General features: G+C 36.1%; 3 protein-coding genes across 7 annotated transcripts in view; 2 read left to right on the top strand and 1 right to left on the bottom strand.

Annotated features, from left to right (window-relative positions):
- The window catches only part of ncaph2 (non-SMC condensin II complex, subunit H2), a 28,776-nt gene extending 21,382 nt beyond the window's left edge, over positions 1–7,394 (top strand). The window contains exons 3-21 of one of the 4 annotated variants that reach the window (XM_051889971.1): positions 1,112–1,269; positions 1,851–1,973; positions 2,065–2,166; positions 2,561–2,622; positions 2,708–2,783; positions 2,871–2,936; positions 3,102–3,181; positions 3,410–3,576; positions 4,028–4,146; positions 4,257–4,331; positions 4,484–4,553; positions 4,672–4,773; positions 4,858–4,902; positions 4,986–5,056; positions 5,525–5,621; positions 5,786–5,925; positions 6,015–6,116; positions 6,258–6,407; positions 6,801–7,394. In XM_051889971.1, the coding sequence (XP_051745931.1) occupies positions 1,860–1,973; positions 2,065–2,166; positions 2,561–2,622; positions 2,708–2,783; positions 2,871–2,936; positions 3,102–3,181; positions 3,410–3,576; positions 4,028–4,146; positions 4,257–4,331; positions 4,484–4,553; positions 4,672–4,773; positions 4,858–4,902; positions 4,986–5,056; positions 5,525–5,621; positions 5,786–5,925; positions 6,015–6,116; positions 6,258–6,407; positions 6,801–6,944 (1,782 nt within the window). In that variant the 5' untranslated portion in view covers positions 1,112–1,269; positions 1,851–1,859 and the 3' untranslated portion in view covers positions 6,945–7,394. Of the gene's footprint in view, positions 1–1,103; positions 1,409–1,850; positions 1,974–2,064; positions 2,167–2,560; positions 2,623–2,707; positions 2,784–2,870; positions 2,937–3,101; positions 3,182–3,409; positions 3,577–4,027; positions 4,147–4,256; positions 4,332–4,483; positions 4,554–4,671; positions 4,774–4,857; positions 4,903–4,985; positions 5,057–5,524; positions 5,622–5,785; positions 5,926–6,014; positions 6,117–6,257; positions 6,408–6,800 lie in introns of those variants that run through there. The other 3 variants (XM_051889972.1, XM_051889969.1, XM_051889970.1) reach the window with 3 other exon arrangements.
- Positions 7,395–7,801: 407 nt separating this feature from the next.
- Positions 7,802–9,385, bottom strand: LOC127510449 (protein SCO2 homolog, mitochondrial). The gene is made up of 2 exons (XM_051889973.1): positions 9,266–9,385; positions 7,802–8,746 (listed from the first exon to the last, which is right to left on the bottom strand). The coding sequence occupies exon 2, from the start codon at positions 8,733–8,735 to the stop codon at positions 7,854–7,856; it is 882 nt and encodes a 293-aa protein (XP_051745933.1). The 5' UTR covers positions 8,736–8,746; positions 9,266–9,385; the 3' UTR covers positions 7,802–7,853.
- A 2,503-nt stretch (positions 9,386–11,888) lies between these two features.
- Positions 11,889–14,719, top strand: part of LOC127510445 (cilia- and flagella-associated protein 54-like) — a 29,873-nt gene continuing 27,042 nt past the window's right edge. Inside the window, exon 1 of one of the 2 annotated variants that reach the window (XM_051889967.1) lies at positions 11,889–11,975. Coding sequence is in view for 1 of the 2 variants with exons in the window: in XM_051889966.1 (XP_051745926.1) it covers positions 14,519–14,667 (149 nt within the window). In the remaining variant the exon portion in view is untranslated. Of the gene's footprint in view, positions 11,976–14,431; positions 14,668–14,719 lie in introns of those variants that run through there. The other variant, XM_051889966.1, reaches the window with a different exon arrangement.

Here is a 14,719-nt window from a genome sequence, read left to right as displayed (position 1 = left end):
TAAGTCGCACGGGTATATTTGTAGCAATAGCCAACAATAAATTGTATGGGTCAAAATTATCGATTTTTCTTTTATGCCAAAAATCATTAGGATATTAAGTAAAGATCATGTTCCATGAAGATATTTTGGGTGACACTTTACATTAAGGTTCATTAGTTAACATTAGTTAACTACATTAGTAATAATGAACTGCACTTGTTCAACATTTATTAATCTTTGTTAATGTTATTTTCAACATTTGCATTATTACAATACATTATTAAAATCTTGTTAACATTAGTTAATGCATTGTGAACTAACATGAACAAACAATAAACAAGTGTATTTTCATTAACTAACATTAATGAAGATTAGTAAATACAGTAACAAATGTATTGTTTGTGTTAGTTAATATATTAACTAATGTTTAACTAATGAACCTTATTGTAAAGTGTTACAATTTTTTGAAAATTTCCTATCGTAAATATATCAAAAATAATTTTTTGTGAGTGAACATAAATTGCTAACGATTTCATTTGGACAACTTTAAAGGCGATTTTCTCAATATTTTGATTTTTTTGCACCCTCAGATTTCAGATTTTCAAATAGTTTATCTTGGCCAAATATTGTCCTGTCCTAACAAACTACACATCAATGGAAAGCTTGTTATATTTATTCATTTAAAAAATTGACCCTTATGACTAGTTTTGTGGTCCAGGGTCACATTTTTTAAAAGATCTGGGCCCGTTATCTTGATTGTTCTAAATAATGCCATATTATTGACTGTATATCTCCCTTCCCTAAATGGAAGTCAAATCAGTGTATTGTATTGTGTTTATTAATTTAGTTAGTTAGTTAGTGTCCATATATGTAGCCTATGTACTGTACATAAGTGAGTGTATGTGTCTATATATGCCTATGCATACTATTTTGCAATTATCTTATGAAAATTACAGACCAGCATGGATGTAATCCCAGGAAAAAGTTGGTGAGGGCTGAGAAATTGTGCTGAATGTGATTTGTATTGTAAAATAAAAAATACATACTTTGAGAATAAAATATTATGATTCAATAATTCCAAAATTATGTACTGTAATTTTTCACTTTTATCTCTTTGGTTATACATCTCTAGGGTTAAAGAAGTTGAAATTCTGGCTGCCTTATAGCCTCCTCTTCTGGTCATCGAAGAAAGCATAGAGGAGACAGACGATACGCCTCCAGGCCGGCAGGGGGCAGCGGTTCAGCAGACATCCGGTTTGACGTCACGCACGCGGCAAAAACAAATATGACGTACGCGCGGCTTTTCACCAAAGTGTAGATTTTTATTATTTTTTTGCATACTTTAGTGACACAAACGATATTATTTTCAGAAATACACAAGTAAGAGGATATTTCAGTTTAGCAGCCGTTGTTTATTCGCATACTAAAGGTGAGGATTTTGATATTTAACGTTATCGTTTAGCTGGAGCTTCAGTGCTGTGAAGCTGTTACTAATGTTCAAAATTAGATATAACTTACAGTTTAACAGTGATTCTGAGTGGTTATAATAAACTTCAAATGTAATGTTAATGTTAATAATGCAGATCTATTTATTGCGCATGTACTGTATGTAGTTATTAGACAGCTAGCAAATCTCCTGTTTATACTTTACTGTGATTCATATGTAAAGTGTTTTGTCTGTAACTGTACAGTACAGAACCATAGTGAAACAGAGCTTTGCTAATCAAAGACAACGTGCCATGTTCTGTTACTTTTCAAAATGTAATCACCTTAAATCTTTCTTAATATTTTTGGTGGATGGCAATTATTTGTTATTATGAATGATAAGAAAAATGAATTATAATGCCTGTTAAAACGATGATTATTTTCAGGTCAAGTACATGGTCATGGATTCTGCAGAGACGAGATATGCCCATCTTCTGCAACCCCTGCGGGACCTCACCAAGAACTGGGACATTGACCTGGCCAGCCAGCTCGGAGAGTATCTTGAGGAGGTGAGAAAACACACTGAGATCAAGCATCATCTTAATGGTTTAAATGCGCCTTTTCTTTCCCAGAGTCTCATATTGTTGCTGTTGTTAACAGCTGGACCAGATGACCATTTCATTTGATGGTGGGAAAACCATGATGAACTTTGCAGAGGCTGCACTTTTAATTCAAGGATCAACATGCATCTATGGCAGAAAGGTAAATGTGTGCAATACAGATTTTCACTACAATGTAAGTTTAGTGATTTTCAATAAAATAAGTAATATTAAACAAGACATCTAGCATCATATAGCTTAATAGTTCAAGGAAATGTTTTAGGTATTATTACTTATTTATTTACTTAGTTACTTTATTTATTTATTTAGATATGTTTAATGATAATATATGGGAAATTTGGCAATGTTGATTCAGAGTTGGCATCAGCTGCAATGTTAGTTAATGCATTATCCTATGTTAACTAATGGAATCTTACTGTAAAGTGTTGCCAAAATAAGATCGTTTCATTTAAGTTTTTTTTAGGTTGTATTTTTTATCGAATTAACAACGGCACAAAGATTCTATTTTTCTTTACAAAATTATTCTGAATATTTAGGTGGAGCTCCTTCACACTCTAGTGTTTCAAACATTGGACTACATCTCTAACAAAAACAAGAAGTAGGTGTTATTGTCTTGGACCTTAAATTTCCGTTTATTCTGTTGAATGGGTTTATTGATTTGCTATTTGTGCTAATCTCAACAGACGTGATAAACAAGGTTCTTCATCAGATGGAAACCAAGAAAAAGCCCCTTCAGGCAATGAAGGTGACGATTGTGAGGTGTGTAAATGGGCATTAACACTTGTTACCTTAAACAAAATGTAATGTTTTTGAAATCTGTCAGTAAATGAGGGGTTTTTTATGCAGTTTGATGAGATTGAACAGGATGAGAATGTCAACTCTCAGAATATAACGATGAAAGATCCAACAGAGGTGAGTTGGTTTCACCCCGTCAAAGTTTCACATTATCCACATTATTCTTAGTTTGCTACTATATTAGATTGCATACTATATGTTTTTGATAGATATTTAAGTAATATTACTAATTTTGTAAATGTTCTGGTTTTCTGGGTCTAATTCTTCCTTATTCTTCTTTAGCCAGTGAAGATTATCCGTCTCCCTCCTGAATCTCTCATTCCTGCAGAATCACATGAGAAGCAGAAATACCCCCTTCTCAGGTAAAGACACTCTGACCCACACAGACAAATAAAAAGTTTGCACACTGTTAAACTGTTAAAAGTTAACCTGTCCCATCTGTAATATGATTGGTTGTACAGCCCAGCAGTACTAATTCAGTCCTCTTGCTCTTCAGGAGAATATTGTCCGGGTCATTTGCAGAAAATGAAGTTCATACTTAAAAGAACTAAAATGTTTTACCAAAATGTTTGTTAATCGTTATTCTCTAGTCTTAAAGGGGAGCTTCTTGGCAGCTGTAAGGATTTCCGGATTAATAATTTCACCATGGATGAAGCTGGATTAATGCGTCTGGGCTCTTCCCATGCTCACTTCCTCAAGGAGGTTGCAGAAATCCAGTACAACTTCTCTGTACATGCACCTGTGTCCTTACAGACAGGTGAGGACACACTTCTTGTGTGTGGCAATCTGTACCAATGTTTTTTTTTTTAATGAAAAAATATAACGAATTTCAAAAATATTAAGCAGCACAACCTGTTTTCAACATTGATAATAGTAAGAAATGTCTCTTGAGCAGCAAATCAGCATATTAGAATGATTTCTGAAGGATCACGTGACACTGAAGACTGGAGTAACGATGCTGAAAATTCAGCTTTGTATCACTGGAATAAATTACATTTTAAAATATAATATATTTAAACATTTTAAATTGCATTAATATTTCACAATATTACCGGTTTTACTGTATTTATATAAAATAAATCAGCCTTAGATGGTGAGCATATGAGAAAAACCTTACTGACCCCAAACTTATGAATGATAGTTTACCATAAATGACCACTCTGGTGGTCTATTTTGTTTTTATCTAATTATTGTCATCTGGTGTTTAGAAGGTGTTGCTGAGGTTGATGGTGGTTACAATGAAGAAGACTGTGGCGCTGAGGTTCTTCCTCCACTGGAAGATCATGGGATGGAGGTGGAGTCCGAGGAGTGGGTGGAAAGGCATCAGGTACCCAAACACTTTGTGATGTAAATGTTGATATTAGTTTTGTTTCGCTTTTGTAAAACTGTCTGTTCAATGAACTTCAATGTAAAGTTTTCCCCTTTTATTTGTTTTAGGCTCCCAGTGAGGGGAGGATGCTGAGACCGAGACCTGCAGAACAGCCAATTTCACAGGAATCTAAGCAGCCCAAGGTATAAAGTGGTGCACTGACATAAAATGCCCTCTTTTCTTCACACTTACACTTAATCAAGTAAACATGTTCACGTGTATTGTCTGTTAAATTATCTATCCATGATGTTGCATAATCATAGCCTCACAATACAATTGCATGTGCATATTCCAGGAAATTGTGGACCCTTGGAAATGGCATGACTCATATGCTGTTTTTGGGGAGGACAAACCTCTCAAAACAGGTGTGTGCTCAATCTGATGTCCCTCAGGATATGTATATTGACATTTCCCCTTAAAATAACTCAGTTATTCAATATGAATTTTTGCAGTTGGAGTTTTATTTTATTTTCTGCTCTCTAGGCAAGTGTTATAAAGTGCCGGCAGGTCTTGAAGAGTCTGGAAAAAGGAAGCGGAAGGGTCCTTCAAAACTGCAGGACTTTGGCAGCTGGTACTCTAAAGTCTGTAAGTTATTTTTATCAGGCTGTTGAAAATGAATGGACTTCATATTTTTCTTGTGAATCTAAGAGAAGTTATTTTCTTTTACAGTTGAGACTGCAGATCGCAAGCTTAAAAATGGACCTACTTATCCTGGTAATAATCTGAGGCGGTGTGCTATATAAATATAGTTTTACATATTGTTGTAATATATACAAATAATGTTTTTCTTATTGCAGACCTTAATTACATCTTTGTGAGTAAAATGGATCAGCGTCTGAAAATACAGAAGCAGATTCTCAGGAAAAGGGCAAGTATAATTTTGAGTTTGTGCATGTGTGAAGTTGAAGTCGATTTCTTTTTTTCTTTTTTTTTAAAGATTTTTTTTAAATGAAATTAATTTTTATTCAGCAAGGATGCATTAAATTGGTAAATGTGACAGTAAAGATAATTATAATGTTACAAAAGATTACTATTTTAAATAAATGCTGTTCTTATGATCTTACTTTTCATCAAAGAAATGTTTCTTGAGCACCAAATCAGCATTTTAGATTGATTTCCGTAAGGTCATGTGACACTAGAGTAATGGCTGCTGAAAAGTCAATAAATTACACTTTAAAATATATTAGAATAGATAATAGTTAATTTAAATATAATTTTACATTATAGTTTGTACTGTGTTTTATATATCAAATAAATGAGTTATAAGAGACTCATTAAAAAAATATATATATATATATTGTATTGTGATGTGTCATGTAAGGTATTTTCTATTTAGGGTGTTTTCGTCTCCGATGAGGAGTTAAAGAAAACTTACTTGGAACCAGAGAATATTGAGGACCAGGTCGAGGTGGTCCGGCATCCAGATGTAGAGGGTGAGATGTACACACTAACATGGATGCGCTCAAAATCAACCAAGATTTTCCTAGATTTTTATTCCCCTTCACTGTTAATTAATTGAAATAGATCATACAACTATTGTTTAAAATGCACCAAACATAAACATATTTTGGTATTCTATTCCTTCAATTTTATTCAGGTGAGGACTTTTCAGATCAGGAACATGACAACTTGGTTGATGAACTTGAACCTGCGGAGCACCTTGGAGAACAGGAGCAAATATTCCAAGACTTGCATATGAGCCGGATGAGTTATGAAGATCTGGTCAAAAAGAGTGTGGTATGAAAGCTTACAATTGATTTCCATTAGAATAATGTTACATAAATGGGACCGTGGTAGTTTATTCATTCTGATTTCTCTCAATGTAGGATCTGTTTCTGGTGAACTCTCAGAAGTATGCACAGGAGACGGCGTTATCTCGAAGAGTCAAGGAGTGGGAGGATGGAATCAATCCTCATCTTGCTGCCCAGGTAATGTGGCATGATGTAACAGATTATAATATTTCTAATTAAATGCACTGCATAAAGAATAAATATAGGGAACTGCTGGTTGCAGTTTAACTCCATTAAGTATCTAAAATTTAGGTGTATTTTTTTTTTTTTTTTGTACAGGAGACCTGTCCTGCTTTCGATATTCACGAGTATGGAGGCAGAATTGTCCAGGCACTCTCTAGCGTGGGGGTGAAAAAATCATTTGCCTTCGTTGTCAAAGGCAAGGAGAACACAGAAGCCTGCAGATACATGCTGGCTGCGCTACAGCTGGTGGGTACACAGAGAAGCGACTGCTGGTACCACTAACCCAAGTCTGAGTTTAGTTATGCATTACCAGGTTATCTGTGCCATCTTGAACAACTTTCATTTCTTTGAAATTAAATTGTAGTCATTTGTTCCCTTGATTTACTAAATCATGGCCACGTTGTAATAATTTGCTCCTTTGTTTTAGTTAAATCAAAACGAGGGGACCAATTAGTTCAACCTAGCCACAATTTACTAAAACGAGGGAACAAATTAAACATTTTTTGGAACGAATTCTTAATCCGTGGCCACAATTTGCTATGGTATAAATATTTTTGTCTGCATGTTATGTGCAGGGCTCTGTACATCTTTTAAAACAAAAATTGCAGTTTATGACCTGATGCTACTTTTCTGTTACAGGCCAATGATTACACAGTGGAGATTGACAAGAAGGAGGGACTTGAAGACAGCGTAGATACAATGGAACTCACATTACTGACTACACAGAGGGCTCATGAACGTCTCAAAACCTACAACGCACCTTCTGCTACAGATATTCCCTGACCTTTTACTTTTGTTTATTGCTTATCTCTTACCTTTGGCCCCAAACAAGCTATTTATCACAGACAACATCCAAGAGATAAAAAACACAAAGACTTTCTATGCTTTTCTATTCTAGGCCCTTTTAGTCTGGTAATTCAAACAGGTATACTGATATTAAGCACTGAACTTGCATTTGAATTTGGTCTTTAAACATGCACGGATGAATTTGAGTCCCGAGTTGAAGAAATAACAGGTGTTTTGACAAACTGCTATGCAAATGAGACCTGCTTTTCATTTTAAAAAGCCAATGTCATATTTCATGTCTAAAATTATGATAAAAGTCTGTTCAGATGCATTTTCTGGACACTTTTCAACTCCAAGTAAACTGCATGTCTGTACAGTGTCAAAGCCATTTTTATATAATTATCAAAGAATTACACATAAAAATAAAAATAGTGCTGGAAAGAAGTAGTTTTTGTGTTTGATGTAAGTAAATATGAGATGCCACTAACATTTAGTAGCAATGAGAAGTATAAAATCTGTTTGGATAAATAACAGTCCTTGGTTTGTGCTATTATATGTAGTTTTAATTGCCTGCAAAACCTGTTAAAGAAATAACAAATTTCCCCTACCAATCTGTACTATTATAACATTTATGAATGTTTTGAATTAGCTTTTATTTTTATATTTTTCAGTTTTCATTTTAATTTTAGTATTTAAACTTATTTCAGTTAGTTGCAAACATTTCTAATTTTTGAGTTTCCGTCTAATATTTATATTTTTAGTTTAATTTCAGTTACAAAAGCTATTTTTAATAGTGTTATTTTTACTTAATAACAACACCTAATTATGAAAATAAGGAACTAGGATGCGGTTGATCATCCTTGTGAAATAAGAGCTTTATTGTGCAAACACGTATTTCCCCTCAGATTAATCTGGAAATAATTTAACATAATTTTTCATGTGATTACGTATACTCTCAGCAATCTGGACATCATTTTTCATTCTATTGTAGTAGTCCAGGAAGAGTCCGTCTGGGTTAACCAGGTAGATGATGATGGTGTGGTCCACAATATAATCCCCATCCTCATCTTTAGGACCAGCGCTGGCATAAACCCTATAATCCCGTCCTGCCTGCTTCACTTCTTCCGCAGTACCTGTCAATCCAACCAGCCGTGGATGGAAATCTTTCACGTACTTGGCCATAGCGGCCACATCATCTCTCTCAGGGTCAACGGTGATAAAAAGTGGCTGGACAGGGGGTAGGCTAGGGTCTTTATCCAGAATACGAACCACGTTGGTCATTTTATCCAGCTCGTCGGGGCAGATATCCGGGCAGTGGGTGAAGCCAAAGTACAAGAGCACCCAATTGCCCAGGAAGTCACGTTTGGTCCTGCGCTGTCCTGTGTGATCCAACAGATGGAAGTCTCCCTGTCCGACAGCCACTTTCCTCAACTGTTCCAGTCTTTGCATCTGGATCCTCTGTTGTTTCTCCCGGTACATATACCACCAGGTACCAATAATACCACCTCCGAAAAGCAGCGCCACCACCAAACGTGTACGTAGTTTGATCCTTGCCGACGAGCCCGAGTTTGGAGTTTTAGAGGAGCCTTGAGAGTAAAAAGCTCTATGTTCTCCAAATAAAGGTGGTAGACGGTAGTGTGGTGGAGGAAAACATCGAGCTGATGTTCTAAAGTGGGACTGGTGTGAAATATGATGTGAAAGGTTAGTTGTTTCTCTCGTTGTTGACCCCAGGATGCTCCATGACGTCACATGCCATTTGAGTCCTCTGAGGCAGCCGATTCTCAACATCCTCAGAACAACTGATGGAGACAAAGAAAAAAGAGTGGAGTGAGCTGAGCACTTGAGTACAAATGTGCTTGACAATCTACAATTTTAATCAAGGTTCTGAATCCTGGAGATCTGCCTTCCCACAGACTGACATGCTTTAATTTTCAAGTAAAAAGACCTTGATTACCTGGTTCATCAGGTTCAAACAACACCCCTATACCAGTGTATATAAGATTGTACAAAACATTTTTTTCTTATTTTTCTAATACTGTTAATTGCAGTTTATCTAGATGTTTTGATTGTGTTATATTGAAAACGAATAAATTGACATAATAAAAACAAACAAAAAAACATCAGGATTTTAAGCTAACACTAAAATACACGCATTCCATAACGTACTGTAACATTGCAAGTTAGCCTTCTATGATATGTCAATGACAATGTTAGCAAGCTAGCTCTACGGAAAAAAATAGACTTTAAACCACCATCTTTAGTCGGACTCGTGTTATATAAGCAAAATCACAGTCAAAATACGTTTAAATTTTACTAACCCTGCGGTTACGGTCGTCTGTCCTCACTACAAGATACAAAACTGAGCTCCCCATGTGACATGTACATTGTACAACATTGAAGCGGCGTAAGTCTTGTGATTCGAGGTCGCAGATTCATTTACAGCATAAACTGTTGCTCGTGTAGAATAGCTGTGATTTGAAAAATATTATTTTAAATACTTAAATATTGTATATGTTATATTACTTAGTAATAAGTATAAATATTTGTTACATAGACATATTGGTAGATTTGTCATTAAATGTGTTGCCGAAAAGCCACTAGATGGCAGGTTGATGAAGATGAATAATTGAGTGGAAATGTGAAAAGATTTATTCATTTATTATTTTAAATAATATATAAATACTGTATTACTGTTATATGTTCTTATGTTATATTACACATATTAGTAGATTCGTCATTAAAAGTGTTACTGAAAAGCCACTAAATGGCAGGTTGATAAAGGTGAATAGTCGAGTGGAAATGTGTAAAATTGGAAAGGTTTATTTATTTATTATGGTTTAGAAACTGTAGAGCATATACACTGTTTTACATCCAACACACAAGAAAAACAAACAAAACAGGACTACATATTTTTCCTTGTGAATCTAAAAGTTATTTTCTTTCACAGGTGAGACTGCGGATCTTAAGACTGGACCTACTTATCCTGGTAATACTATGAGACCTTTCTTGTACTTTCGTTGTCTGAAAGTACAGAAGCAGATTCTCAGGAGAGCTCTACATGAGAGGGACATGGCCTTCGGCATATGATGTGAAAGGTTAGTTGTTTCTCTCAGGATGCTCCATGACTTCACATGCCATTTGAGTCCTCTTTAGTCTCAACATCCTCAGAACAACTGATGGAGACAAAGAAAAAAGAGTGGAGTGAGCTTGAACACTTAAGTAAAAATGTGCTTGACAACTACAGTTTTAATCAAGGTTCTGAATCCTGGAGATCTGCCTTCCCACAGACTGACATGCTTTAATTTTCAACTGAAAAGACCTTGATTACCTGGTTCATCAGCTGTCTATTCAGAGTTTGAGCTATACTCTGAAGGCAAATCTCCAGAAACAGGACTATAACACCCCTATACCAGTATGTATCATGAATATAATAAGAGTGTGCAAAACCCCATCACAATCTCTTTATTCACCGGAATAATGCTTAGTTATCTATCTGTGCAAGAACCAATAAATAAACAAATAATAATGAATACATAATTATACCCATCTTCTGTTGGTCCTTCGCATGCTTCCAAAGCAGATCCTTCTAGTAATGTAGGTTGCGAGCTGGATGCGCAACGGATCGACCTACGCAGCCCCATACGCAGCAGAGTGCGATGCACTGTGTATTGCGACACTTTCTTCACATTACCATCATTAAAATTTTGTGTGACTTGTGCCACAGTAGGCTTTCTGTTGTCTCGGATCAGATGGGTTAGTCTTAGTTGCCCTCTTAAATCGATGAGCCTTGGACGTCCAACACCCTGTCGCCGGTTTGTGGGTTGTCCCTCCTCGGACCACTGTTGGTAAATTTTCACCACTGCTGACCGGGAGCAATCCACAAGCTTTGCCGTTTCAGAGAGACTCTGACCCAGTCGCCTTGCCATAACAATTTGGCCCTTGTCAAAGTCGCTCAGATCTTTATTCTTGCCCATTTCTCCTGCATCCAACACGTTAGTTATATTAGCAATGACCAGCTGCGATTTTTTTAACCACTATCTTGGTCTGTGCAAATACAGGACTCGTGTTATATTAGCAAAATCACATTTAAAGTGCGTTTAAATGTTAATAACCCAGCGTTGACAGTCGTCTGTCCTCACAAGATACAAACTTGAGCTCTTTTTCTTTCTTTGTGTCACGGCAGTTGGCATCCAAAATGTTGCATTACTGCCACCTGCTGTCGTTTGTTTATCTTAGCACTTGTATTAGATTCGTCCTTCCAGTCCTCAAATATCCTTCATTGGTCATTATTCTAACATTCTACTATACTTTTTACAATATACCCCCTGTACCCATTTCCTGTAGCTGATTCTTCATCAAACTTGAGCTCCGCATGCGATATGTTATGTACATTTTCCATTCAAGAGGCGTAAGTCTTGTGTTTCGAGGTCGCAGATTCATTGACAACATAAACTGTTGATAGTGTAGAATTGCAGCAATTTGAAAAATATTCTTTTTAATAATATATAAATATTGTACATGTTATATTACTAAGCATTAATATTTGTTACATAGACATATTGGTAGATTTGTCATTAAATGCGTTGACGAAAAGCCACTAGGATGGCAGGTTGATAAATATGAAAAGTTAAGTGGAAATATGGAGGTTTATTCTTTTTTTTATGGTTTAGAAATTGTATCGCATATAATATAGTTTTACATCCAACACACAAGGAAAGCAAAAAAAAAAAAAAAAAAAAAAGAATCTAGAAATTGTGTTCAGCCGAACGACGACTACCGATCCTACTCCAGAGGTTAAGAGACAAACTAGGAAAAAAGAACTAAAATCTTTAAAACACTCTCATTTGATTGGTTTTGTGTATGATGTTTTATATTATTTTATTGATGGTTAAGTATAATTAATGTACTTTGTTAACTGACAGGTCCATAAAACTCTTTGAAACATGGAACAAGTATAAATCTCGCCTTCCTCCCTCTTATTTCGAAGAGCACCTGTTGCAAACTGCAGATTTCCTCTTTGACACCAAGGTAAGGACACTGTATTTTTACCTCTTTTTGCCAGTTACTTAAAAATGTATTTTGCTAATGCATTTCGTTTTCATTCAATTATTGATGTTTCCTTTCTATAAATATTATTTATCATTTCTTATAAGCTATACAGGCTTGCTCTCTGGCAAGGGTACAGACTCTATCTGCAGCAGTTTTGCACACTAAACCTAGAAAGCATACGAGATGTGGAGCACTTCAAGCAGTCCTACTTCTCAGACGGCTTTGATTCAAAGAGAGCCCGACTTACGGTTAGAGATCCTTCCTGAAGTGCATTTAGCCGTTTTCAATATAATTTTTAGTTTCTTTAATAAATTGTGTGGTTTGATTCATAATGAATGACATTTGATCTGTGTGTGTGTTAGTTCCGTGCTCTTCAGGGAGAATGCCAGTGCATCTTCCATTTGGAGAGAGGGAAAAGTGCACTGCCAGACCAGAGAGGGGTTCAAAAGTTGCTGAGCATCCTGGGATTAATGAAAGTACAGAAGCAGATTCTCAGGAAAAAAGTAAGTACAATTTTAAGTTTGTGCATGTGTGAAGTTGATGTTCAAAGGTTTGGGGTCAGTAAGATTGTTTTATTATTATTCAGCAAGGATGCAATAATTGATCAAATGTGACAGTAAAAACATTTATAATGTTACAAAAGATTGCCATTTCAATCCTCCATGACAGGATTCTCCATAACGTCACTTGTCATTTGAGTCCTCTCCTCATCCTCAGAACAACTGATGGAGACAAAGAAAAAGAGTGGAGTGAGCTGAGCACTTAATTGCAAATGTGCTTGACAACCTACAATTTTAATCAAGGTTCTGAATCCTGGAGATCTGCCTTCCTACAGACTGAGATGCTTTAATTTTCAAGTGAAAAGACCTTGATTACCTGGTTCATCAGCTGTATATTCAGGGTTTGAGCTATACTCTGAAGGCAAATCTCCAGAAACAGGATTAAAACGCCCCTATACCAGTATGTATCATGAATATATTATAACAACATAAGTGTACAAAACCCATCACAATCTTTTTATTTACAGTAAACACTGGAATAATGCTTGGTTATCCATCTGTGCAGGAACCCATAAATAAACAAATACATAATTATACCTATCTTTTTTTGGTTCTCCGCATTCTTCCAAAGCAGATCCTTCAAGTAATGTAGGTTCCGAGGAGGAGGCGCCGCGGATCGACCTACGCAGTCCCCTGTTTTGTGACACTTTCCTCACATTACCATCATTAACATTTTGTGTTACTTGTGCCACAGTAGGCTTTCTGTTGTCTCGGATCAGATGGGTTAGTCTTAGTTTTCCTCGTGCATCAATGAGTCTTGGGCGCCGAGCACGCTGTGGCAGGTTTGTGGTTTGTTCCTCCTCGGACCACTGTTGGTAAATGTTCACCACTGCTGACCGGGAGCAATCCACAAGCTTCGCCGCTTCTGAGACACTCTGACCCAGTCGCCTTGCCATATAAATTTGGCCCTTGTCAAAGTCGCTCAGATCTTTATTCTTGCCCATTTCTCCTGCATCCAACACGTTGGTTATATTAGCAATGACAAGCTAGCTGCGATTTTTAACAAACTATCTTGGTCGGTGCAAATACAGGACTCGTGTTATATTAGCAAAATTACATTTCAAATACGTTTAAATTTTAATAATCCAGGGTTGACAGTAGTCTGTCTTCACTACAACGAATTTGAGCTCTTCTTCCTTTGTGTGTTACGGCAGTTGGCATCCAAAATGTTGCATTACTGCCACCTGCTGTCGTTTGTTTATCTTAGCACCTGTATTAGATTCGTCCTTCCAGTCCTCCTTAGGAAATTAAACAAATATGTCCTCCCTTTGTCATTATTCCCACATTCTACTATATGTTTTACATTATACCCTCCTGTACCCATTTCCTGTAGCTGATTCTTCATCAAACTTGAGCTCCGCATGCGATATGTTATGTACATTTTACTTTCAAAGAGGCACAAGACTTGTGTTTCGAGGTCGCAGATTCATTGACAGCATAAACTGTTGATCGTGTAGAATTGCTGCGATTTGAAAAATATTATTTTTAATAATATATAAATATTATACATGTTGTATTACTTTGTAAAAAGAATTAATTCTTTTTACTTAGACATATTAGTAGATTCGTCATTAAAAGTGTTTCCAAAAATTCACTAGATGACATATTGATAAAGATAAATAGTTGAGTGGAAACGTGTGAAATTGTAAAGGTTTATTCCTATTCTTTTATGGTTTAGAAATTGTATCGCACATACATAGTTTTGCATCCAACACACAGGGAAGGCAAACAAAATGAATGTAGAAATTGTGTTTATCATAGAAGATGCGTGTTAACGTCAATTTTATATCAATCGCATTTTAATGTATTTTTGAATAACTTACAGACAGAAGATTGGCATCCATTTCTTGACATTACATAGTGCACACGCACGCGCATGGTTGTGAGCAGAGTGGAGCGCGCGTCATATCCATAACAACGGATTCAAACACAGTAGCTCGCCTCGCACGCGCAGTTGGAAACATGGACCCTTCACCAGCATCCTACTACGGACCCCTGGATAAAAGCAACCCTGTACTGTCCGCTTTTCAAAGTGACTTAAAAGAGTTTAAAGCGCATATAAAGAAACTTTCATGCTCGCCGAACGACGACTACCGATCCTACTCCAGAGGGTAGGAGGCAAACAAGAAAAAAAGAACTAAAATCTTTAATAAACTCTATTTC

This window comes from Ctenopharyngodon idella, chromosome 4 (assembly GCF_019924925.1).
Source record: "Ctenopharyngodon idella isolate HZGC_01 chromosome 4, HZGC01, whole genome shotgun sequence".
NCBI classification, from domain to species: domain Eukaryota; kingdom Metazoa; phylum Chordata; class Actinopteri; order Cypriniformes; family Xenocyprididae; genus Ctenopharyngodon; species Ctenopharyngodon idella.
The sequence above is the reverse complement of the archived record's forward strand: the minus strand, read 5'-3'. Positions and strand labels throughout refer to the sequence as shown.